The sequence below is a fragment of the Lasiodiplodia theobromae genome (genome assembly GCF_012971845.1).
Source record: "Lasiodiplodia theobromae strain AM2As chromosome Unknown scaffold_20, whole genome shotgun sequence".
NCBI lineage: Eukaryota > Fungi > Ascomycota > Dothideomycetes > Botryosphaeriales > Botryosphaeriaceae > Lasiodiplodia > Lasiodiplodia theobromae.
Window position 1 is genome coordinate 513,928 of NW_023336409.1, and position 23,384 is coordinate 537,311.

A 23,384-nucleotide genomic window follows, 5' to 3' on the forward strand; every position below is an offset into this window, starting at 1 on the left:
TTTTCTGGTTAAAGCAGATCCTGATTAGCTATGTCTGTGATCTCAATGGTCCGAGAGCTCAGATCCCTGCCCGCTAATGTACGAGCAGCAGCACGCGAGAAATGTATCGACATCGTTATGACGTCATGTGTACACATACGACACTCTTTCATAGCTCTCCCGCCTACGCCCCTCTCGTTACATTTCTCACTTCATTTATCAAGGTCCTGCAATCGCCATCGAGGCCACCCACACCCCATTGCTCCCCCTACCACAAACGTATCGCCTTCTCATTCGGCAACTCAGCACCACACAAGGCGGCGTACCAGCTGACAGGCCGCCCCTCCCCTCCCATTCCCCCTCTTTTCTGACCGGCAAATCAAAGCCGCCTGCATCCTCCCTTGTCAGATCCTACCAAAGATCTCCCATCCTGCCATTGCACAGGGAAAGACTGCAGAATCCGGAGCCGTCTCCCTCAATTCCCATCCATTATTAAGACAGCCCCCCAGCCCAGCCGCAACCATGCTGCACCCCACCACCTCCACCACCATCATCAGCCGCCGCGCACTCCTCAGCGCCGCCGCAAAACCATACTCCACCACCACCACCACCATGCCCTACCGCCTCCGCGCCACCTGCCCGCGCGCCACGCGCATCGCCACCATCCGCGCATCTACCGCATCCACCGCCGCCATGAACTCTTCTACTACTTCTGCTTCTTCTACCATGACGTCGACCACGACTACGAGTACTAGTACGCGTTCCCTGCACTTCTCGCGCACGCTCCTCGGCTCCACGAAAGAAGACCACATGGAGCGCGACCGCCTCAACCCGACGAGCACCGAGTACAGCAAGACGGGCTCGGACGACGCGGCCGCACACATGAACGACGCGGCGTTCAATCCGAACAAGACGAGGCCTGAGGAAGAGGTCGGCAGTGCGGAGAGAGAGAGTGGTGAGGTGAGGCGCCATCAGCAAAAGCAACAGCAGTCGTCGTCTTCTCAGGTTTGTGGTGTTTTTTTGTTTTTTTGCTTTCTGATGACGGGGGATAGCGGATGGAGTGGATGGAAGAGATGGCATGCGTGCGATTTGCATCATCATCACCCCCCTCGCGAACGCAGAGAAGATGCGAGACTTGAGAGAGAAAGAGAGAGCAATTGGCTAACCCTTACCGTTCTTCTCTTGCTATAAATTAGGGACCCAACCCTCTGAACGTCAGCCCCGGTAACCGCGACGTCAGCGCGACCAAGGATCCCAAGCAGAGCGGGCCTGACCGCAGCCCGTCCGAATCGGGAGAGGCCAGCTCGAGGGCTAGGACGAGCAGCAGGGGCAGCCCGGCGAAGCACGGCGGCGGTAAGACTGGTGGTGGTGGTGTTCACTGATCTCAGTGAGTGTTGATGTGTCGTCTGGAGAGGGCTGAGATGGGAATTGCAATGTAGCATACTTAGCCTGATGACAAAAAAAAAGAGGGGCCGACATGAGTTTTAGTTGTGAAGATGTCAAGGCGTCTGCATGATGGCGTTCTTGGGGGGTTGGCATCGAAATGAGCATATATATGGCTGTGTCATGCGTCAGGCTCGTGTCAACGTCGTGTCATCGATAAGTCTCCAATGTGTCACTAAGTTCTCGAGCCGAAACCACGTTGAAGTGCAGCACAATAATCGCTTCTATGAAGGAACCCAAAGTCCATTTCTCATTCCATCGTCTCTTAAACCTCTATCATAGCAATGCACCCGAATCGTTTTTCCATCGTAAACCCGACATGCCCATAATCAAAGCGACAGAACCCCTCCAACCAACCCGAAAAGATCGTAACACCATAACCAACAGCCCAATGCCCCCACATCAACCTCAACCCCATACATCAAAAGAGAGCTCTACCTCCTTCCATAAACCGAGTGTTCAGCGCGCCCGCTACTCTTCTTCTGGAACTGGGGCTTCGCCCTCGCCCAATCCCTAACATTCATCTCGCCCGCCGCCTCCTCCTGGCCCTCGATCGCGCGCCCGAGCACGCCTTTGAACGTTCCCTTGCCGCCAAACTCCATATCGTGCGTGTTGTCGACGGGGTGCTCGTGCTCGGCGTCGCGGCGGAAGAGGTTCATGATGTCGCGCATGGAGAGCTTATTGATAGCCTTGCCGCCCTCGATGGCGGCGTTGGCGAGCTTGCGCTTGGCCTCCTGCAGGTCCAAAATGCGCTCCTCGACCGTCTTGGTGATGGTCAGCTTGTAGACGACGACGTCGACGGTCTGGTTGAGGCGGTGGACGCGGTCGATGGCCTGCTCCTCGACGAAGGGGTTCCAGAAGGGCTCGAGGATGACGACGCGCGACGCGGCTGTGAGGTTGAGGCCGAGCGAGCCGCACTTGAGGCTGCACAGCAGCACGCGCGTGCCGCGGTCGTTGCGCAGCTTGTTGAGCGAGGCTTCGCGCAGGTCGTTGCGCATGCTGCCGTCGTAGCGCGTGAAGCGGTGGCCTGCGTTGCGGAGGAAGGGCTCGATGAGGTCCAGCATCGACGTGAACTGGCTGAATACGATGACCTTATGGTCGGGGGTTTCCTTATCCAAGATGTCCAGCAGCTGGCGGATCTTGGTCGAAGGGACTAGGCCCTCGTCATCGTACGAGGAGTTGTCGGTCTCTGCCTCGGAGTCCTCGTCCTCATCTTCCTCCTCCGACTCCTCGGCAGAGTCTTCCGTTTGCTGCTCGTCTGATGAAACGAGGTTGATGATCTTCTTCTTTGTCTTTGAAGGCGTCTCGGGTTCGTCGTCATCAGTCTCCGAGTCTTCAGAGCCCAGCGAGTCACCGCCACCTTCAGCGTTCTCGTCATCGGTGCCACCGGCCTTACCAAGGTCTTCAACGTCGCGTTGATCCTCAGGAACGAGCCATTCTCCCTCCTCATCTTCATCATCACTGTCAAGAACGACCCTCTTCTTGCGCATGAGTTTGGTAGGCTTCCTGGGGGACTCGTCCTCGTCCTCGTCATCCTCATCTTCAGACTCAACAATCTTCTTCTCGGCCTTCTTCTTTGATACGTGCTTCTTTTTCGTGTGTTTCGATTTCTGATCTGCGAGGTCAGCGTCGCAGTCCGCACACCTCACAGCACCAGCAGAAGCTTCGGCCTTGGATAGTTCAATCTGGCAAACGTCGCAATGCTTCGTCTCCACACTGATGCCACCAAACAGGTCTGCAAGGTCATCCAGGTCCTTGTTCTCTTCTGCTCTGGGTTTCCGTGGAGTCTGCATCTCCTTGGGGATACCAGAGCCAGCGCCATTGATAGCATCCTTGTCCTTGCCGACCTGGCCGCCAACCAGTTCAGGGTGGTTGCAAGCCTGCCTCAGACGCAGGAGCAGGACCAAAGCGCCAATGTAATCAGCCTTCTCTCCACCCATGAGCTCGTTGAGACGGCTTTGTGCTCTGTCCGCAAGACGGTCATAGAATTTGCGTTCGTCTGGGCTGAAGTCCGCAATGACAGTCTCAACCTTGCGTCCCACAATCCTGAATCCTTCGCTCTTCTGACCATCCGCAGAGGGTTTTCCGCCGGGGTTGAGGGCGCCTTCCTGCTTGAGCACATCCTTGGTCCTACGCTTCATGAAGGCCTTCAAGAAGACCTGCAGTCGGCGCATGGCGAGGTTTCCGCGACCGTTCTTCATCGGTCCTGCAATGTCGTTCTTCCAGCGGCTCAGTTCGTCGTACGGCTTGATCCTGAGGAACCTGATCAAGCTTTGAAGCTCGTCGAGGTTGTTCTGCATGGGAGTTCCAGTCAAGCACCAGCGATAGTGGGACCTGAGGGCGTACGAGGCCTGTGTCATCTTCGCGTTTCGATTCTTGATGGTGTGAGCCTCATCGAGCATGATGCGGTACCAATGCACACCGTAGCAGCCAATCTTCGGACCATCGGGTCCATCTGAGCTGGCGGCATGTTCCGAAGCCAGAATTTGGTAGGTGGTGACAACGATGTCGTACTTCTTCAGGTCCTCAGCGCGCTTGGTACGTGAAGGGCCGTGGTGCACGAGAACCTTGAGCTTGTGGGAAGGTAGAACCTTGGTCTTGACTTCGCTCTCCCACTGCTTGATCAGCGCGAGAGGTGCGACGACCAAAGTGCTCTTGCAGACGGTTAAGGGGATCTTCTTCTTCTTATCCTTGGGCTTCTCTTCCGAGGGCTCCTCCGGCTCCGGGCGGGGGTTGGTAAGGATGAGAGCAAGAGCCTGAATGGTCTTGCCAAGACCCATGTCATCAGCCAGAATACCGCCCTTGGGCAGGACTCCGTTCTTCTTGCGCTGGCCGACTTCCTTGTCGAGCATCCACGAGACACCATCGACTTGGTGGGGAAGAAGCTTGACGGCCAGGCCATCCACAGTGCCGTCATCTTCCTCTTCCTCCTCTTCAGGCTCTTCTTCTTTCTCCTTCTCTGCAGCCTTGACTTCCAAGGCCTTCAGTTTGTCGGCCAATTTAGTGACCTTTTCGTCTGCGCTCTTCTTCGCCTGGTTCCTCTTGCGCAGCCGAGTCTTGGGTCTGTCATCCTCATCATCGAAAGCGCCCTCCAACAGGTTCTTTATGTTTTCGCTTGCTTGGTTCGCATCGACGTAGGCGAAGGGATCTACCGCGCCGAATCGGTCGTCACGGATGGCAGCGTCGGGGTCGAACTCGTCGTCATCGCTGTTGGTCAGGTCGATGTGGGTTTTCTTCTTCTCTCCCGAGAAATCGATGGGCCTGGGCATGACGTGCTCGTTGATCGGCTGGAAACCTCCCACTGGGCGAGCGGAGGAATAGACGGGCCTAGGCGTAGGAGCGATGGTGTGCGGCTTCGGGGCCGACGGTTTAGGGATCTCGACGACATCCTCGTTCTGCTGCTGACCAGGAATGAATCCTCTAGTGTTTGTTTTGTGAAATTCGGGACGTGAAACACCCGGCTTGTGCTGGTGGAAGAGGTTGGAGTACTTGTCCCGCTTCAGAGGGTTTCGCAGAGGACTGGCCTCGCCGAACTTGGGGGCATCGTTGGGCACACCGAAGACCGGACGTGCCGGTGGCTGCTGGGAAGACGTTCTAGGCGGTTCCCTCTCGTTGACCATTGTGTGCTGTGACGTGTGACGTAAAGTATGGACGGGGCGATCGGGGCGTTGAGCGGTTCTCGAGTGTGGTGCGGGGTGTTGTTTCGGATTCGTGTGGCTAGGTAACTGTGGGCTGAGCTCGGTACCAAGTCCGGGCTCGTCGAACAGCGAGCTATCGTCTCCGAGAATCAGGCTGCTGCCTGGGCTATCCAGCGCCCGAGGTTCTAGCAGTTCGTTGTGTAGCACACCTGTCTGCTTGCTGGTATCCGAAGTGCGAGGAAGATTGCGCAATGTTTCGAGCGAGATTTCGTTGGCGTGAGCGTGTGTGGATTGCGGTTTGGTCGTGGTGTGGCGAGAGAAGAGAGGGCTCGATTGCGAAGAAAGGTTATTGATAGGTCGAAATACCCCGCGGCGCGAGTCTTTCCTGTGGTTAGTCATGAGGGTCAGAGCTTTAAGGCAGATCAACGGGGCACGGAAGAAACGAACCTTTATGGGTGCCCGGCGCTAAGGATTCGTGGGGATGGGCAGGTGCAGCTTGGAGACTGAAGCGGCATAAGGTGTTGATGGAGTCGGAAGTGTTATCGCCGATAGCCCGTTGCCCGGCAACCGCGCGTTTGTGTGCCGACGCCCCACCCACCCGGAGAACGCGTCGCGAAGTCACGACGCGCTATGTACAGGCCATCTTTCCCCGACCGGGCCTCGCGTCGTTCACATCACTCCAGCTTTCCATTCGAATATCACTGCCAGATTGATCGTTCACAGTGCATTATTATTCTCTAGACTTGGCCGCAGTAGCTGTACTCTTCCAGCCAAACAATCGCGCCTAATACGCCAGTCCCTCCAGGTTCTTCTGCACCGACGCCTCCAAGGTGGTGAATCCCGGCTGGCCCATTTCCTTCAACAGCGCCTCAGCCCGGCCTCGCGGCTTCCACTCGGTGAGATCGTGGCCTTGCATGAAGTCCTCGGGGAACTTGTGGTCCGGGTAATTCTTGCGCATCCATTCAAGGATCTTGTTGAACTGGTATGGCTCCGACACACCGAAAATGCGCTCACTCTTGACATCAGGATGAATGGCTGCAGCCACATGAAGCCATCCCGCATCCTCGACGTCGACGAAATGCTCTGGAGGATCTCATTAGACGACTGTACTGACCATAATCTCGGGGAGACTTACGTGGCACATAATACCTGATAGGCTCGATGTTCCCTTCCCAAAGCGCCTGAATCGAGGACGAAGTAGATGGATGACCCTGGTGCTTCAACGACAAGGCCTTGCCAAAGTTGAAAGACGGCAGAACTGATGCCACATGTCAGCTAGAGCAACTGCAGATATGAGCAATGACCTACCGCAGTTCACAGTCATCTCTGGCTTCGTCTCCTCGACCCACTTCCACAAAGCTTTCTCAGACTCCGCCTTGCTTGCTCCGTAGACAATTGCGCCATGCGCTGGAGATCTTGCGCCTTCTGTCCACGCTTCCTTCACGGCCTCCTCATTCCAAACCTTCTCATCAATCTCCTGCTTGGTGTCTGCAATTGGCATGAGAGCCGCCCAAGTTGAGGAAGTGAGAACGAAGCGCTTGATGCTGGGCTCGCTGGCCGCCGCTTTGGCCGCGACCAGGGCTCCATTGACGACCGTGGGAATCACGTTCTGCGGGTTGCTGTCGAAGGACACGTTCGAGGCAACATGGACAAATGCGGCAACCCCTGGATGATATTAGCACTCATCCATCTGAAGTTTAGAATTTGCTACTCGTACCCTTCTTGGCTTCGTCGAATGCCCCTTCAACTGCCATGTCCGGGACAGAAACTAGCTCAAAGTTGCCCTTGCCATATTTCTCGTCGAAGAACTCGCTCATCCATGCATTCTTCTTGGTATCTCTCACTGTTCCGCGGACCTTGTAGCCACTCTGCAGGAACTTATCAGCGACGTGCGAGCCAATCAGACCGTTGACTCCGGTTACGAGGACGGTCGATCCTTTCGGGATAGCGGGGTTGGCAAGAGGCGACATGGTACTGGACTTGGCACAATCGGAGAGAAAAGGCTTCGAGGAACGGAAAATAAGCACCCCACTAGCATACTTATACGTAGGAAGCTACGTGGGGTAGACCCTGGCTTCGCCGAGACGTCCATCGTGTGTCAGACGGAGGGATTCCGACATTGACCAACGCACAACGTCATGGTGGGCCCGACAAGGGTCATAGAGATCCGCATTCCTCCGCTGAGTCTCGCCCTCGGTGTTTATGACACACCGCTCCTCCGATGCACCACCACGGCGCTTACAATATGATGCGTAGCAAATGCTCATCCATATCAGTAATCTCGGTCTGCTGATTCTTTCTAGGAATATAAATCTTACTCTATCTTTCCGTTCGCCCATCCTGACCTGATGAAAGCCATTGCCTTGCGTGCACAACAGTGCCCCGCTCTTGCCTTGAGGTACGAAATGCCTGAAGTTTGCGTAAGTAAAAGGCTCCCTTGAGTTGATTCCCTCATCAATTGAACCCAAACGAGGTAACCGGGCACTAATTGACCCAGACCTTTTGCACTGTGACGCTGCTCACAAATCTCGCAAGTGGAGTAAGACCGTTGCTTACCCTGTTCTCAAGCTCGGACTGGGTTGATCCTTCACGATGATTCCCGGTTCAGCATTTGCGGTCTGTGCATTTCCCGGACTTAAGCGGGATTATGGGCACATATGTACAAAAAGTGTGTCTGGGTGCCACTCGAGCACGAAATTCAACGCCCGCCAAGCATGAACTGTGCCCCGAAATCCAACGAGTTTGCTCCGAATGCTTTACATTCGGCCGTACTGGTATACGAGAGACAGTCCGCGAAATTAGGCGCTCAATGGCTGTGCGAAGCCGCTGAGGTGAACGCGATGGTGGTGTAAGATGGTGAGATGATTGACATGATTCCGGATGCAGAGCACATGCATTGGCGTGATACAGCAGCAGGAATGGCATTCTTTTCCCCGGATCGGCAGCCGGCGCCAGAACCTTAAAGCGACTCGCGAATTGCAAGCTCATTCAAGAGAAGCGCGCTATCCCCTGCCTCGTACGACACTTTACAAATTCGACCCCGTCGATCATCGCTATGTCAACGATGATAAGACAAGGATAGGATAAGGGTTCCAGGAATCTCACGGTTGATAAGCGCTAAAGAGGCAACTCGTTTTCACGACCCCGCATAGTGAGAGCCTAAGCCGATTAGGCGTGCTCGTACATGAGTGGTTTTGGACTTGAGCAGTGCAAAAATAAACCGCTCATGTAATCTCATCGATGCAAAGACTCAACAAGAGCCGAAAGGTTTTGGCTATGCGTATAACAATCAATTGAATACTCTTTTCTTCACAAAACGTACTTGCTCAGGGATATACTCCATCAGTGAATGGGCCTCTTGAATCTTTAGTTGTGCGTTCTTCCCGCAAGTGCACGATGGTTGAACATGAAGCTAGCACCTTGATGGGACCGCCGAGCGAAGCATAAAACTAGAAAGTCCCGCATCCAGTAGTGCGCGGGATTTTCTCCCTACACACCACAGTTTCATTTTACTTCGTTTTGTTGAAAGTAGCCTATGATGGTAAATGTAGATGGCATCAACGGCATCCATGATGATATGGCGATCCCTGCTATACGTATAAAGTTAATTCCAAATAACAGACAGATGATTCGTAGCAGCTAAGTTACTGATTATTGACAGCGATAAAGATACCTGTCCCTTGCTGCCCAAGCAGAATCTGTTCGGCGTCAGCATCGACGGGACCGTCTCAGACGGTGCCATGCGCCAAGCTAGTCCGGTGTTCTCCAACCTGCAGATACGCGTATGCTCAAGTCGCGGAAACAAGGCCTCGATTCTAGTAAGCAGCGGAAAATTCAAGAGGTGGAAACCTAGCGGTGCGACTTACAGACTGGCTTGATGGATCGGCCGAGAGACTACTCGACAATACATCCCACCTCATCCTATGCACGGATCCGAATTGAGGCGTCCGACCTCGGCGTAACTGCCGTGGTTGCAAAGTCAGCGCCGGTTTGCAACGACGACCGCCGCACCGCCTTTCTTGAGGCCGCTAAAGTTGCCGTAGGATATTATCGTACCTCCTGTACTCCATATTCATCTAAAATTTTGGACTAATGATGACATCTGCGGCGGTTGTGGAGGCTGAAAGACTTTTTTGTAGGTATATATACAACAGCCGCGATTTCATTTGCCAAGAAAAGCTGAATGGCGCAGCGGAAGCGGTAAGCAGTTCCCACTCGAACGCCAACATGAACATTTAACTAACAACCCTCACAGCGCCGGGCTCATAACCCGGAGGACAGTGGATCGAAACCACTTTCAGCTAAGAAAGTTACTTTTTTTGCCTTTTTTTTGTTTGCCTCGAGAGAGCTCTGAGCAGTCAACATTTTTTTGGTGTTCTGTGCGTTCGATTCAGAAACCGCGCATGCCCTCACCGACTGCCCGCATCTTTTTCGGCCTTGGCGGGGTCCCTGAACCAATTTGTACCATGGAACCGCATGGATTTCTTTCGGCACCAGAGTCACCGATCGCTCCATGAAACCTCTCTGCTTTAAAAAGAGTAGGCTTCGCGGCCCGGAGTCTTGCCGGGTAGCTGACGCGCGGCTAACTCCGAACAGTTCAGATACAATCAATCCCTCAGACCACATGCCCCGGCTTATCGCACGTAAGAAAACCGCTGGGTCGGTCCGCATTAAAGAGTGGCGTAATTGGTGGACAAATTCGAGCGGATCGGGCCGAGAAAATAAAGTGACTTGCAGAAACCTCATGCATGTTGAATTAATGTGATAGAAGCGACATCGTCGATGCCCTCACGATTCAGTCTCGGAGATTCTGATTAATTGGTAACAGCTGCCCGTTCCCCAACAGGTCACTTTTCGGAATCTGCCGTCCCACTCTCAAGATGAATACGCTCATCACCGTTACCTGTATCATTTTCCTCTAAAGTGGATACCACTGCCCCCAGATCCCCGCTCTCCAAGACCCTGGTGAAGTCATCAAAGACTTCATGTAGAGTCTTACGATAGTCCACTTGAAACCGATGCTTCACAACACGACTTTCGGCCAAGTTGAGAAAAGCAAATAACTTATCCCGAGGGTCGGTAGCTTGTCTATGCCGCATGGAATAAGCAACATCCAGAATGTCGGGCGGCGGAATCTTCTCGAGGGCAACTGATTGCCTCAGCTGGAGTTCGAGCAAACCGAGAAAGCCGTCAAGGCTCACATCCGTCAAGCCGACTTCGGACCATCCAGGTGACAGCGCTGCAAGCTTGATGGATCTTGCAAATGCCCGAACACTCGGTGGATCGTTTGTCCAGCTCATTTGATCCGTACCACAGATGATGGTAGCCTTTCGGGAGAGTACAGCTTCCTGGACCACCCAGATCCGGCAGAACCACGAGCGTGCCATGATGTCTTGTATTCCTTTTTGCCAAAGCTCAGGTGGCCCCTGTAGCCAAGGTGCATTGGAAAGTGAAGCAGTCTTATCGCTGAAGGAGGCCAGAGCTTCGATGCCAAAATGGCTATGCTCCGTTTTTTCGCCAAGCCAGATGAGGACGTTGTCGGCCTGGCGGTATATCTGGTCCATCAGATGCACCTGATGCGATCTTTCGCAGATATCCTCTTGGTTGATACAAAGCGCATCAATCCAAAGGAGTCTAGACGTCCCAGGCAAACGAAGTTTCCGAAGTGCCGTCGACAAATTGGTCGTGATTCGTATGGTATGAGACTTCCCTACATGGCATACTTCATAGCCTCTAGCGTCACCCCAGACATAAGACAGAGCCTCGTATGAAGGGTGTTCGCATATGTTGTGGTGGTAAAAGGACCCTTCTAGTGGTTCGGAGTCTTTCCCAGGAGCAACACAGGACAACCTTATGGTTGCATGGTCTGGTAGAGGCTCGTAGGCACTTTCCAGCCATTCATACTATTGAACAGATGTAAACAAGGCTTGGTCGGTTATTGGCAAAGGGTGTTAGGAGTGCACGTCCTCAGGGGGTACATACGGACGGTGAAGAAACATCCGGAATGACTGCATCGTCCGCACTAAATTTCACCCAGAATCCAAATGACAGACTCCATCCTTTCGGAAGCCTCAGTAATCGGTCGATTCTAAACGGAAGCCACGAGAATGACCAGGATTTCGTGAAGATGTGCGAGAAATATGTTAAATTGGCCATGGTTGTAATCGATACCAGGACCAATGGTCGAAATTCGTGAGTGACAGGGTGAAGTAGATTGAAAACGGGACAAGAAGCGAGAGTAAGAATTTCAAAAGGTTCATTCAGGTGGTACATGGCGAAGCAAGGCAGCAATGATCACAAGTCCGACATTACTACCTAGCACAGCACATCTAGACGCGCCGGAACCCGGGCCTGATATGCATAGTTCTTGGAATGATACAGAAATACGATTAGTCACAAAATAGTATTTTGAAGGCAGGCGGATATCCAAGAATTGGAGTTGTACATACACCAATACTTTTGTCAAGATTGCGATTTAGTATGAACACTGCAACGACAGATACGCTCATCTGCATGCCAAATGTAAATATCTCAAGCTCTTGCCACGCAACACAAGAACTCACCCTCAAACCAACCCCAGACTCCACTACTCAACTCAATACTCCATCGCCTCCTCAAACAACCCCCTCAACTGCTCCCTTTCCCTCTCCACCTCCTGCGTCTCCAAGCTAGGCGCCAGCATCAGCACTCTCGCCTGGGGAATAGTCCCCTCAACCAACGCATCGACATCACCCCTCTGGAACCCGAGCGCCTTCAAGCCGCGGGGCTGATCGCCAAGCTTGACCAAAAACTCAGACACCGCCTCGCTGAGCACCTCGCCGGCATTCTCCTTCTTCACATTGCTGATATCCACGCCGAACGCCTCGGCCGCCGCCAGATGCCTCTCCGGGTTCGAGGCGCCGGTGAAGCGGAAGACGGCGGGCGCGGTGACGGCGACGGAAACGCCATGCGGGATGATGGGGGAATCGACCTGGTAGCCGGCGTGCTTGTAGCCCGGGTTCTGGCCGGAGATGGGGTAGCTCATGCCGTGGCAAAGGTGGACGCCGGCGTTGCCGAAGCCGACGCCGGCGAGCGTGGCGGCCAGCAGCATCTGCTCCTGCGCCTCGAAGTCGTCCGGGTCGCGCACGGCGCGCGGCAGGTACTTGACGGTGCTGCGCAGCGCCTGCAGCGAGAAGATGTCCGAGATGGGGTTGGCGCCCTGGTACGCGGGCCGGTTCAGCGGGTTGGTCGGTCGCGGCACGCGCTCGTTGTACGGGATGGCCGTCCATGATTCGAGAGAGTGGCACAGCACGTCCAGGCCCGACGACGCGTGCACGGCTGACGGCATGGTTCGCGTGTTCAGCGGGTCGCAGATGCCGAGCGTCGGCTTGAGGTTGCGGTGCGCGATGCCTGTCTTGGCCTTTTTGGATACTAGGTCGAAGATGGCGGTGCCCGTCGTTTCGGAACCGGTGCCGGCGGTCGTGGGAACGGCGATGAGGGGCTTCAGCTTGGAGGTGATGGGCTTGCCGCGGCCGAGTGGTGCGTTCACGAAGTCGAGGAAGTCGGCCTCTGGTGTGAGGGTTAGTGTGAGTTGAGATACAATGAGTGGGAATAGAAACATACCAGGGAAGGAAGTGTACAGGTTCATGAGCTTCGCAGTGTCAATGACAGAGCCACCTCCTACTGCTAGGAAAGCATCGGCCTGGTATGGTTTCGCGAACTCAATCGCCTCCTTTATTCTGCGTCAAGTCAGCCCTCATCGTCCATATCCCGCAGACCTCAGAGGAGACTCACGAGCTATCCTTCGGCTCCACTCTCGTCCCATCAAACACTTCATACGCAATGCCCTCCCTCTCCAAGCCCTCACGGACCTGCTTCATGGCATTCAGCTTCGCGACCGTCTTGTCCGTCACGACCATGACCTTTTTAGCGCCCATGTTCTGGAAGTCCATGCCGACTTCCTTGGTGCAGCCGGGGCCGAAGCGGATGGAGCTGGCAGCCATCTCGAACGCGTACTCCTTCTGCTGCGAGGCATCGAGCGGGGTGGCGAAGCTGCGGCGACCATTGTGCCGCGCGCCGTACTGCTGCGCCGACGACAGCAGCTGGTGTGCCGATGACGGATGGTGATGGTGGTGGGCCGGGTTGCCGTGGCATGGGCAGTTGGGCGGGTGCGTGTACTGGATGGTGCGCAGGAGGCTCGTGGCGCGCGCGGCGCGCGTAGGTGCGATGCGGATGGCGGCCATGGTCGTGTGCGGGGAAGAGATGGGGGCTGCTGCTGCTGTTGCTGCTGATACTGATGCTGCTTCTTTCGAGAGGCCCACCGAGAAGCTGTCGGCTGGGGAAAGCAGCGGAGGACGGAGGATTAGGGCGGCAGGAGGTGATGACAGCGGTGAAGGGCCATGGTGGAGTAGATAGCTAGGTACATCTGAGGCCGAGGCTTTGCGGCAGTGATGGTGGAATCGCCGCAAAGCGCAAGCCGACGGCGAGACATGGCCCCTGCAATGCGGGGTCCCTAACTCCGATTGGCCAATTAGCGCCAGATTGCGTCAGTCTCCCAGCTAGAGCTCGGAGCTTATGAGCAGCGGCCGAAGAAGCTCTCTCTTCTTCACACAAACCAACACAATGAAGCCCGGCATTGGTTTCACAACAGCTTGGCGGTCGTGCATTCCCTCACACGCTGAACAACAGCAGGCAAGGGATCTCAGCGGCCAACATAAAAGCAGAATAATTCCCGATCAAAAGATGCAACTCAAGCCATTCCCCGCAGCATTATTTTTCGCAGGTCCAACTAGCAACGTTTCGACATACTGTGGTGGAGACGTCGTTTTCGCTCCATTTGTCGATTGCCTGAAGCGATGAGCCACGAAAGCATCAAGGCCTCCAAGGACTTATCAAACTTCCTGGAATGCCTAAGAAACATGAATCACCCAATGGTTCAGTGCCTTCTAACGCCAAGGGAAAAGAGCGATTAATATTTTATCACGTTCGTCACTCAATACCGAAGTGTCGAGCCAATCAAGGTCGAGGTTTGTTTCGTGAGACGCAGCACGCATACCAATTATCTAATCTTTAATCGAGTAGCCACATCACAAGAGTACCCTAGATCCCTGGAGTCGATGTCGGGCAGATGCAGCAAGCGTTTTTAGAAAATACAAATTCGACAAGAGGCCATATGGAGGGTGGTGGGAGAATATTCGTCTACCGCAGCTCATGAATGGTGGTAGAGCCTTCGAGATGCTGGCCTACCACTGGCTGGTTGGAGAGGTCAAGCGATTCACGCCCAGCAGAATGGACGGACGAGTGGCGGAGACAAAAGCAGGAGTGAGTTGGTGTCTTTTAATCCTCAGGCTGCGCGATTTCTGACGAAATAGACGAGGAAGGTCCTGGAAAGAGAGCGGCCCCGGAGCCACCGTCCATAGCTATTGGTAGACGGAAGTTTCCATGGCCACGAGGGACCGGCCAAGCGATCTTCCTGCGAGTATGGGGCTACAAAGGCCTATCCGATGTCACACAGCATGAGAAAGTTCACAGGAAATAAGCATGCACTCCGCCCGACGTGCGTCAGCACGGAAGATGGCGCCGTGGCGTCAAAAAGTCGGTAATATAGGGATGGGAAACGCGTAGTCGTGCGAAGTCGCTGATAAATCTGAAGCAGGATCGTCAGCAAATCCTGGATGATTGGCACGGGAGTGCATTGTGCGGACGGAATACTCCAGCACGGCGTACCAGACAGGAAAGGGAAACCTGCCCAAACAGGAAGCAGCAACGAGCGAGGGGGCAAATAGTCATGTGCAAGCAGCACAGTCGGCAAAACATGCGCAGCGAGATATAGTTTCACCGCCGATCCCCGCGTCTCTCCGCCGCGAGCCATATGAGAGCGACCGGTGGTTTCGTCGCAACCGAGACAACTCTGAGACGGAGCTGGCGCCGCTGAGGCCCGAGGGCGGTTCGAAACCCCCTAATTCATGGCGTAAGCGGTTTGGGGAGAAAAAAACACCAAGCCTCAGCTCCACATTGCCTGATTTGCAGGCAGATCAATACGGACGGCAACTTCCGTCCAACGACGACCTGATGCTCCCGACCCAGACCCTGTACATCGGCTGTCCCCGCTCCCGAACCCGGGCTTTCCGCATTCAAAATGGATCCCTTTGCTCCAGCCAGAAACCGCAAATCCGCTCGCCGTCGTCCGTCAAGACAAAATGGTCAAAGTTGCCGTGGCAGGCGGCTCCGGAAGTGCGTGCCCTGCCAAGCCCGTCCGCTGCTCTTGCTGACATTCCCTGCAGGCGTCGCCCGGGAGGTCATCGACCAGATATTGGCCCGGAACAAGCACCAGGTAACCATACTGGAGCAGAGGGTAATGTTTGCTTTCTGGTGTGGTGTGCCAACCCTCGGCTGACCATCGCCAGCCGGCCGAGAGCCCGTGCGTCGACAAGCATGGCATCGAGTGGATTCAAGTCGACTATTCCGATAAAACCTCGCTGGCCCATGTTCTGCGAGGCACCGATGTCGTTTTGTGCTTCTTCACCGGACTCGACTACATGAACGCGGTGAGAAACTCGAAAAACCTCATCGACGCGTCCATCCAAGCAGGAGTCAAACGCTTTGCGCCCTCGGAATGGGGAAGGTAAGCCATGTTGTTTGCACCCTTGGAAACCAACATCTAACACATTCGAATACAGTCGCTTGAACTGGAGCATTCCGCACTACAGGTTCAAAGACGAAATCCGAGAATATCTTGAGGAATGTAACAGCGGGAGGATTGTAAGTGCGACCCGATTCCGTCCCGGAAGTCTATATTGACTTCGGAGAAGAGATTAGAATATTCCCTCTTTCAGCCCGGCCTCTTCACAAACTACTTTGGCTTCCCATACTCCACCACGAAACATTTATCCATGAGTCCATGGCTTGTCGACTTTGACAACCGCCGCGCCATCACCGTCGGCGCTGGCGATTTTTCCCTCTGCCTCACCACCGTGCAGGACATGGCTGTTGTGGTCGCAGATGCACTTGATTATGAAGGCAAATGGCCTGTCGACGGTGGGATAAGAGGCACACAGATTACTATGGCGGAGTTGATCAGGCTCGGCGAAAAATTAAGAGGTAAGCCGAAGCCTCGCCTTGTTTTCTCTGATCAAACCTAACCCGGTTGCAGGTCCCATGAAAGTAGAAAGTGTATCATTGGAAGATTTGAGAGAAGGCCAGCTCAAGACGTCGTGGTGCCCTTTGATCACGCATCCCTGCCTCCCGGACGAACACCGAGAGATCATCTCGCGCCACGTCATGATCACATTTCTTCGGTCCGTCGCCCAGGGAGCTTGGACTGTGTCTGACACGTGGAACAAACTCCTGCCTGATAACAAGCACATCAGTGTGGAGGATTACCTAACGCAAGTTTGGACGGGCAAGCCGTAGTAGTCAACTGACTCTCTTTGACTCTTTTCTTCACCGGTTTGAATATCCCTTACTTCTGCAGGCAGCAAAAACCCCACCAATGTAACCGAATTGTCCTTTCTTCAAAGGGTTGCGTCGCACAGATCCTGCCTGAAGATTTGACGCCCCACAGCCAAGACATTCCGCCTCGGAGTTGCCGACAGCCACCCGTCGTAAGAGATCCACGACGGAACTGGCCGTGTGACCTCTCCACTACTCAGTTCCTGCTCCGAAATGTAATAATAGTCAACAAATCACGCTGTCTCGGGAACCCCAAAACGACTACCTCGCCTATCCGCCCCCACAACAAAGCGAAAACTTCGGTGTCATAATCAAGGATGGCCAGGGTGTAGGAAGATAGCAGAGCCGTGATTTAGTCAACCTAAACCACAGCCGCAGTTCCGTCAAGTTGGTTCAATTTATTTTGGATACGATCGCTGCAACTCCGAAGGAATAGAGGGCGAAAAGACAGGTCTTAACGATAAATGTGTACGTTCGCTGGGAGAGTGCCTCCGGAAAAGAGAAGCGAGCTTCTCGAGGTGCAAATGGATGAAGAACATTTGAGGGAGTGCTGCAAAAGATGCGGGCTACATGTAGGTGTAAAGTCGCCACAGAGTCTCAAACAGAATATATGCTCTTTCCAACCAAAAGAATAAGATAGACTTTTCTGTCTTTAATCAAAACCGAAAATGGAAGTTGCTCACAAACCATGGTCTTTCTTTCTCTGGGAAATCTTCTCCTCATTCCGCCAATAGTCCTTCCTCTCCGTCCACATCTATTCATCAAGAAAAGTCAGCCGCAATCTCACCCCGCAAGTAGTTCCAACGGCACTGTAATCCAAACAAAAGTATGCACATCAGAGAAGGAGAAAGACTTACGTGGCTCAACCTTTCCTTCTTCTCCTTGCTTATTTTGCTGCCACCCCTCATGTCTATCACCGCCATCTCAAACTTCCCCAAGATTTCGTCCGCCATCTCCCTGGTCAGCTCTACATCCGGATTCTCCGCCTTCACGAGCCCAATCCACCCAGCGTAGGTCCAATTGCCCCTCTTGTCGTAATTGTGTGGATGTGGAACCGTGAGGCCGGCTTCCGTCTTCCGCCGTTCTTGCAAGTTCGGCTGCTTCTTGTTGCTCTGGTTGAACTTTTTCTGATCCTCTCAAACTCGGCTCGAAGGTCAGGCGAGCAAACCTAGGAGGCACTCGACAGCATAAGCGATCTTTTTTTTTGAAAAAAAAAAAAAAGAATGGCTAGAGGGAGCAATTGTGTGCATCGTGTTTAAGAATTTACCTCCTTGAGTGCAGTTTTGTAACCTGGAGAGCTTTTTCCGCTGAACTGCTCATGTACCTGAAGATACGCGTCCGCAATATCGTCCCATTTGACCGTCACCCACCCTTCATGATTGCCTTTGTTCTTTTGTTGGACTGAGTTCCAATAAGCCTTCAATCCGAGATGTTTGGAGGATGAGACGTTTGGCAATTGTAGTTTCTTTGGAACTATTTTAGCCGGCATGGTGGACAATCGAACAAGTACGAGCGGTGTCGATCCGGATCAGGCCGTGTAAAAGGAACACGAAACCTCAGGAAGACGAGAAGTACAAATACCAGAATTCCCTGGCCCGCCTCAGTCGCAGGAAGAAGCAAACGGCTGGCAAAATACCCCGCAGACCTTCTGATAACCAAGCTACATGCCTGCAGGATTGCGACTGTGCCGCATGCTGTACTACCCTTTCCCTGCTGATTGCTGTCACATCTGGCTGTGCCTACAGGAGGGTGTCAGGGATTCATAGCGCTTCAGGGGGCGGAAGCGCCGGCTCGCCTGCATAACCCAAGCTCATCGCACGCACATACAGCGACATGTCGTCCTTGGCGTGGTATCACGACGCAAGAGGCCAGGCAGACAGTCCCGCATCAGTGGAATATCAGGAATGCTGCCTATGCCAAGCGCCGAAAGCAGACACCATAATCTACAGAGGGGTATTGCATCCGAAGGCCAGCGTTAATCTTATTTTTCGTTCATGTCATGGGGAGCTGAAGCTATCGTCTGGACGACAATGTCGAATTAAAAATTCTACATACACGTCCGGATGATAGCTTCAACTCGCCATGAAATGAGCGAAAGACATTAACGCTAGCCTTCTGCTGCAATACCCCTCCGTAGAATAATGATCAGAGGGATGCATGGTACTCTACAACTGGCGTGACTTGTGTTCATTCCAAAAAGTGCCAAAACACCGGACAATGCGCTCCATTAGCTAGTCGTACTATTTGTTTTACAGACTTTTCGTCTATAAATAACTATTGCTTTGTCGCCTCTTGCCTCTCATGTGGAAGACGCCAGCTTGCCAGGGTAACTATTGATAGATCCCTGCCCAGCACTAATCTATCAACGCTCTATATTTTCAGTCATCGCTTGGAGACACGAGGTAACCAATACCCTCGCGTTTACGCCTAGATATCTGGAATGGAATGCTTCCAGACTGGGCGATGGGCTCGTTAGAAAGGTAGATGGTGAGGATGACGTCGAACTCCTTCGCCTTGATGCATTTCAGCGGCTCCAGCAAGTAAGGGACAGAGTCATCATCCGCAGTGTGGTCACTGTGGGGAAGGACAGGCCAGATGGTCCCGGGTTAGGCTGCCCAAAGACTGTAGGACTCGACAGGCTCCAGGCTCCAAATAACGCCAGCCCAATGCTCAACGGGTATAAAACTCAGAAAATGTCATCCATGCTCACGTCGGCTTTTGCGCCCGCAGCCGCGGCCTGTGTAGCCAGCGGTGGTGCGTCCGTGATGTCCTTGTTCTCCATCTCGTCCTGCACGAAGATGCCGAAGCCCGAGAAAGCATCACAGAGCGCGTGGGAGTAGTACTCCTGGATATCGCAGCCGCCGGCCGCGTAGACTGGCTTCGAGTAGTAGTCATCTAGCCAGTTCCAGGCGTACCGGTCCTGGATAACAGCATACTCGCGCTTCTCGGCATCCCCGCCAAAGGGGTCGAAGGGCTTTTCCACCTCGACGACCTTCTTCTTGAGACCCTTGATCTGGAAGCCGCCCCCGAGATCACCACCGGGGGCACCGTTGGACGGCGTAGCCGCAGCCGCACCAGCCGGTACGCGGGGGCCAGAAGGCTGGATGCGGGTCTGGCCGGCGCGCTTGAGGTGGACCTGGGCGATCTTAGTGGCGTCGCCCTGGCCGCTGGCCAACTGGTTGATGACGTCCCTGCGGCCTTCCAGTCGCTCGCGCTCCAACTGCTGGTTCTCGCGCAGAGCAGCCTCGCGGCGCAGCTTGGCCTGCTCCTTCTCGGCCGCCTGTTGTGCTTCCCATGCCGACGCTTCTTGCAGGGCGAGCACCTCGTTCTCCTTGATCGAGGCTTGGTTCGCTTCGGCGTACTTCCGCAGCTTGGCCTCGGCCTGCTCGACGTTTATGCGGTGGATGAGGTCGTAGGTGATGTCCTCGACGTCGTTGAGGTAGTCGTTGTAGTCTTGCAGTGTTTCGAACTCTTCTTCGCGGCGGTTGAAGCTACAATTGTGTGAGAACCGCCGTTCAACCTCACACCCACAGCACTTACACAGCAGCCACCCGCCGCCTGATGTCCACCTCCCGCTCAACCTGGATATCCTCAAATGTCTTCTTCCGAAAGCGGTTCTTGCGTAGAGTCTTGCCGCAGCCGACGATCCTGCAGGGTGCGGGGCCGTGGGAGTAGATGCGGTCGACGCACGACTCGCACATCTGGTGGTAGCACTCCGGGTTGATGAGGAAGCGCATGTTGGGGTTGAGGTAACGCGACGACTTGCACACGGGACAGATGTCTGGTACAGCAGGCTTCTTGTTAGCACTCTCGGCGGAGTCGAAGGTCAAAGCTGCTTGGAGGCGGGCGTGCAGTGTCTCACCGCCGTCCTCAACTGCCTGCTGCGAGCCCTTCGCAGCCTGGGGCCCGCTCTCGCGGCGCGCTGCTCGGGACATCGTGAAGGCGGTGTTGAGGTGTTGTGTAGTTTAGGTTTGGGGGCAGGCGCGCAGATCGCCCGCAATGTAGCGGTCTGGGAGGGCGTGCGCGTGGTCGACGTAGGATGCAGGGTGCGTGTCGGTGGAGCTGCTCGATTCAGCCTGCAGTGGCGGGCCGTTGTCCGTGCTTTCAAAGCTGTCGGAGGTTTGCGGCGTTTGCTGGCAAAGACTTTTTAACCCTTGTCGCGATCAAAGTTTAATCTGTGCCGAAGATCGGCCACTTCTAATTGGACTCAGCCATCAGTTCCAGTGCCTTCCGCTCTGTCCGCTGCTCGCGTCACTTTTTTTGCGACCACCAGGCTACCAATCTTACAACCAACCCAACGTCGTCCACCCTCCGATTCCTGCGAAAATGAGCGCACAATCTCGCGACCAGCTTGGCGACCTTGAGCGCCACCGTCTACGCCTCGAAGAACAAATTGCGAAGCTGCGCAAATCGCTGCAGCACTGGCAAACATGGGACGCCGAGTACGAGGGTCTGAAGGAAGAGATTCAGGGATTCAAGAAGACATCAAACGGCCGCGAGCCCACTGCTCAGGATATGGTCCAGCTTGGCCGCGAATTTGGCGGCGAGCTTGTCAATGAAAAGGAAATCATGGAACTGTTGGGCAAGGACATGAGCCGGAACGCGAATCAGGTCGTCGATTTGATTTCGCGCAGGCAGGACTACGTGCAGAAGAACGTGGAGACTGTACAGAAGCAGGTCGATGCCGCGGAGGATAAGCTAAGCAAGGTCCTCATTATCAGCAATCCTAGCCTCGAAGACGAAGAAGGTGGGCCGCTTATGGACATCCGGGAAGAGCTGGATGAGGAAGGAAATGTGATCTCCAGCTCCATCTCTCAGCCTGGAAACCAAGCGGCCCAGATCATGGAGACTTTGAAGAAAGCTGGTATTGACCTTCCCGACGAGGAGAACAAGAACGGCGAGGGTTCGTCGAAAATTGAGGAAATATCAGACGATGCAAAGACTACTCCCGCTAAGGCAGGATCGGAAGCAAAGGCTCAGGAGGCAGCCGGCCCTTCCAAGGCGTCAGGAAAGGCTCCGGTACAAGCCGAAAGCTCTTCAACTTCAGAAGATCGTGTTCCTCGCCGGAAGAAGTCGGTTTCCTTTACTCCCGATACGAAGGCGCCCGCCGCTTCCTCTGGGGTTGGCGAGATCAATGACACCGTCAGCGCCCACATGAACTTCAAGCCTGGCAGTCGTGTCGTTGAGCTGAACGACAAAGACGAGATCGTACGTACTGAGATCGCGGGCCCGCAGAACCCGGGCATCCAGAACCCCGTGATTCCCAAGAACGAGTCTGAAGAGGATTCCAAATTGAGGCGTGAGATGCTGGAGTACAGCTTGAACGAGGTGGGCCACGTTGTTGCGGAGATGAACCTGGAAGATGGCAGTGACGACGACTACGACTATGAAGAGGAGGACTCCGATATCGAGGAGGTGGAAGAGGATGACGAGTGGGGCAGAAGCAGGCCTGTCATCACTGAGGAATACCTGCAGAAGATGAGGGAGCTGGAGAAGAAGCTGGACGCCCAGATGATCGAAAACCTGGGCCCAGCACCCGAAGACGCAAACTTGAACAACATGCTCCAACAAGCACAAGGCGTGCACAAGCTCGTCGTCCGGACGGATGAGGAAATCCCACCAGCTCTGCTCCCCCAAAAAGCAACCAAGCCAAAAGAATCCACCAAGCCTCAGAACGACGACAAAACCACAGAGTCTGCCCCCGCTGCCGAGACCATCACCACCGCCTCCTCATCCTCGTCCTCAAAGGGCGTCCGCTTCGCCGACGCGGTCGACGTCGCACCAGCCCCCAAGCCCGCCTCCGACACTCTCCCTCAAATCTCCACCGAACCCCGCCCCATCGCCGACGCCATCATCGAGCGCAGCAGCGCCGCGACCTCCTCCTCCGACCCTTCCACCCCCCCTCCCCGCAAAACCTCCCGCTTCAAAGCCGCCCGCGCCGCCCACCCACAAACCCCCATCGCCACCTCCTTCCCCTCCACCATCCTCGGCGGCAAGGAAAAAGAAAACAAACCCAACGACGACGAAGAAGCCGACGAGGAGATCCTCCCCCGCCGCACCCCCACCGGCCCGCCCAACGCCACCCTCGCTTCTACTATCGTCGAGCGCGACCACAACGCCGCTAACCCGTCTGCCCCTGACCCGGACGGCCTCGACCCGGCCACGCTGTCGCAGGAGGCGCTGACGTCGTACCACAAGCTGCGCGCGAAGATGATCCAGCGCCAGGAAGGCGGCTTCGTGCGGCCGTCGCTGGAGGAGCAGGAAGCGACGGGCGGCGAGCCGCTGGTCGAGGAGCGCGAGGACGGCAGCGTGCGCAAGGTCAGCAGGTTCAGGGCGGCCAGGGTGAGGGCGGCGGAGCAGGGGGGTGGGATTTGAAGCGGTGACTGGGGAAAGGGAGAGGGGAGGCGGGGAACTATGTTAAATGGTATGGGATAGAGAAGATGAAGGGGGAGGAGGGATGTTCTCGTGTACGGTCTGATGGAGTTTATGGAGTTTTAACTGCGCATATGTAGTGCAAAGGGGTCCCACAGTGGACACTTGCAAGTTTCACGGTCACGGAGAGACGTAGCTTTGCAGAGATGCTTTCTGGGATAGTAATATCTATTTGAAAAAGAGCCTACATCGACCTATTACCCTCATCACATTAGGCAAAAGGTGAATGAAAGAGATAAATTATCCCGAAACAACAGTAATTGAAAAGAACGAATAATTACGAAAGCGCAGTGGGAAAAAGGATAAGATGTGGTACCAGTATGTTTGTTTGAGAAGGAAACCCTTTCCGTACAAGTCCATATCGTACATCGACAGTGTCTCCGTCGTCTCGTAACTTTCTTCGCCTTCAGCGCCTGTTACTCGAGGGAAAAACGTTTCGAAATGCGTGTGCTCAGCGAAAGC

At 54.6% G+C, this 23,384-nt stretch overlaps 7 protein-coding genes across 7 annotated transcripts; 3 read left to right on the forward strand and 4 right to left on the reverse strand.

Annotated features, from left to right (window-relative positions):
• Positions 1 to 501: 501 nt before the first annotated feature.
• On the forward strand, positions 502 to 1,361 carry LTHEOB_6936 (uncharacterized protein; the record flags this gene model as incomplete). The annotated part of the gene is made up of 2 exons (XM_035516246.1): positions 502 to 984; positions 1,176 to 1,361. The coding sequence occupies 2 exons, from the start codon at positions 502 to 504 to the stop codon at positions 1,359 to 1,361; spliced, it is 669 nt and encodes a 222-aa protein (XP_035371903.1).
• Positions 1,362 to 1,856: 495 nt separating this feature from the next.
• On the reverse strand, positions 1,857 to 5,042 carry LTHEOB_6937 (Snf2 family helicase; the record flags this gene model as incomplete). The annotated part of the gene is made up of 1 exon (XM_035516247.1): positions 1,857 to 5,042. The coding sequence occupies one exon, from the start codon at positions 5,040 to 5,042 to the stop codon at positions 1,857 to 1,859; it is 3,186 nt and encodes a 1,061-aa protein (XP_035371904.1).
• Positions 5,043 to 5,844: 802 nt separating this feature from the next.
• On the reverse strand, positions 5,845 to 7,030 carry LTHEOB_6938 (Aldehyde reductase; the record flags this gene model as incomplete). The annotated part of the gene is made up of 4 exons (XM_035516248.1): positions 5,845 to 6,143; positions 6,196 to 6,318; positions 6,369 to 6,725; positions 6,778 to 7,030. 4 exons carry the CDS (start codon positions 7,028 to 7,030, stop codon positions 5,845 to 5,847), a joined length of 1,032 nt encoding a protein of 343 aa, XP_035371905.1.
• A 4,625-nt stretch (positions 7,031 to 11,655) lies between these two features.
• Positions 11,656 to 13,282, reverse strand: LTHEOB_6939 (alcohol dehydrogenase; the record flags this gene model as incomplete). Its single annotated transcript, XM_035516249.1, has 3 exons — positions 11,656 to 12,608; positions 12,663 to 12,778; positions 12,834 to 13,282. The coding sequence occupies 3 exons, from the start codon at positions 13,280 to 13,282 to the stop codon at positions 11,656 to 11,658; spliced, it is 1,518 nt and encodes a 505-aa protein (XP_035371906.1).
• Positions 13,283 to 15,238: 1,956 nt separating this feature from the next.
• LTHEOB_6940 (uncharacterized protein) lies at positions 15,239 to 16,451 on the forward strand (the record flags this gene model as incomplete). The annotated part of the gene is made up of 6 exons (XM_035516251.1): positions 15,239 to 15,272; positions 15,323 to 15,393; positions 15,446 to 15,663; positions 15,719 to 15,800; positions 15,875 to 16,139; positions 16,192 to 16,451. The coding sequence occupies 6 exons, from the start codon at positions 15,239 to 15,241 to the stop codon at positions 16,449 to 16,451; spliced, it is 930 nt and encodes a 309-aa protein (XP_035371907.1).
• A 2,725-nt stretch (positions 16,452 to 19,176) lies between these two features.
• Positions 19,177 to 20,425, reverse strand: LTHEOB_6941 (CDK-activating kinase assembly factor mat1; the record flags this gene model as incomplete). Its single annotated transcript, XM_035516252.1, has 2 exons — positions 19,177 to 19,981; positions 20,031 to 20,425. The coding sequence occupies 2 exons, from the start codon at positions 20,423 to 20,425 to the stop codon at positions 19,177 to 19,179; spliced, it is 1,200 nt and encodes a 399-aa protein (XP_035371908.1).
• A 391-nt stretch (positions 20,426 to 20,816) lies between these two features.
• Positions 20,817 to 22,865, forward strand: LTHEOB_6942 (Udp-galactose transporter like protein; the record flags this gene model as incomplete). Its single annotated transcript, XM_035516253.1, has 1 exon — positions 20,817 to 22,865. The coding sequence occupies one exon, from the start codon at positions 20,817 to 20,819 to the stop codon at positions 22,863 to 22,865; it is 2,049 nt and encodes a 682-aa protein (XP_035371909.1).
• Between the last annotated feature and the right edge of the window lie 519 nt (positions 22,866 to 23,384).